General features: G+C 52.5%; 1 protein-coding gene across 1 annotated transcript in view; it reads right to left on the minus strand.

Moving 5' to 3' along the window:
* Positions 1-442: 442 nt before the first annotated feature.
* Positions 443-850, minus strand: part of PPTG_03097 (hypothetical protein) — a gene marked incomplete at both ends in the record, with an annotated part of 3,111 nt that continues 2,703 nt past the window's right edge. Inside the window, one exon of the mRNA XM_008895776.1 lies at positions 443-838. Coding sequence (XP_008894024.1) covers positions 443-838 — 396 coding nt within the window. The remainder of the gene's footprint in view (positions 839-850) is intronic.

Consider the following 850-nt stretch of genomic DNA (forward strand, 5'->3'; position numbering starts at 1 on the left):
CCCTATCTCTGAAATATTTTTCAAGCTGTTTTCCGGCAGCTGAAAGCACTACGAAGCGAAAATTATTTATTTGCATGCTCAAATGAGAGGGAAAATACTCCAGCTCTGTCTGGAGCTGCTAGTAGCGTCTCCAAGAGAGGCATCTCATCAAGAGGTCGGTCGAGTGTCACCGGGCTCAGTGGAGACACCGGCGTTGATCACCAGGCTGCCGGCTTTTTAGACATCTTGTGCGTAAACTATAAGTAACTAGTAAGATAGAAGTAACTAACTACTAGCATTTCAAACAACATGATGTGGAAAAAATGACATGCTTATAGGAGTTGGCGTTGTTCGGTCGGATCATGCTGCTAATAAAAGTGAAGCGTACGAACGCCTATCACATCCGTAGCTCAATAAAACGAGAAAATCACCATAGACATGATGATAGTGGATCGGCTGATGTCTACAGGAGTGCCATCGTAACTGCACCGATCGCAGCAGCCGCCAACGCAGCAAGATGCGGGACCGAAGATGCATTAGTGTCGTCATTGGTATCGTCGTCGTTAGCATCGTCATCGTTAGCCGTCGTTGGCGCAGTCGTCACCGTCGCAGTAGTGCTCGCACCACTGCCCGCCGTTCCAGTCGGGGTGCCTGAGGTCGACGAACCTGCGCAAGCGCTTGACACGCACGCCGGCTCGCGAGCAGGAACAGTTGACTCATCACACGTGGCGGTGCCCGTGGACGTGAACTTGCTAGAGGCGTTGGGCATGGAGATGCGGCTGGCGTCCCGGCCTTCGTAGTTGGTGGCCGTGACCGTCTGTGCGCTGATGCAGATAGTGCCGGTGTTCTGCGCTTCTAGCTCAAGGGTGGC

Source organism: Phytophthora parasitica, assembly GCF_000247585.1.
Source record: "Phytophthora parasitica INRA-310 unplaced genomic scaffold supercont2.4, whole genome shotgun sequence".
Taxonomy (NCBI): domain Eukaryota; phylum Oomycota; class Peronosporomycetes; order Peronosporales; family Peronosporaceae; genus Phytophthora; species Phytophthora nicotianae.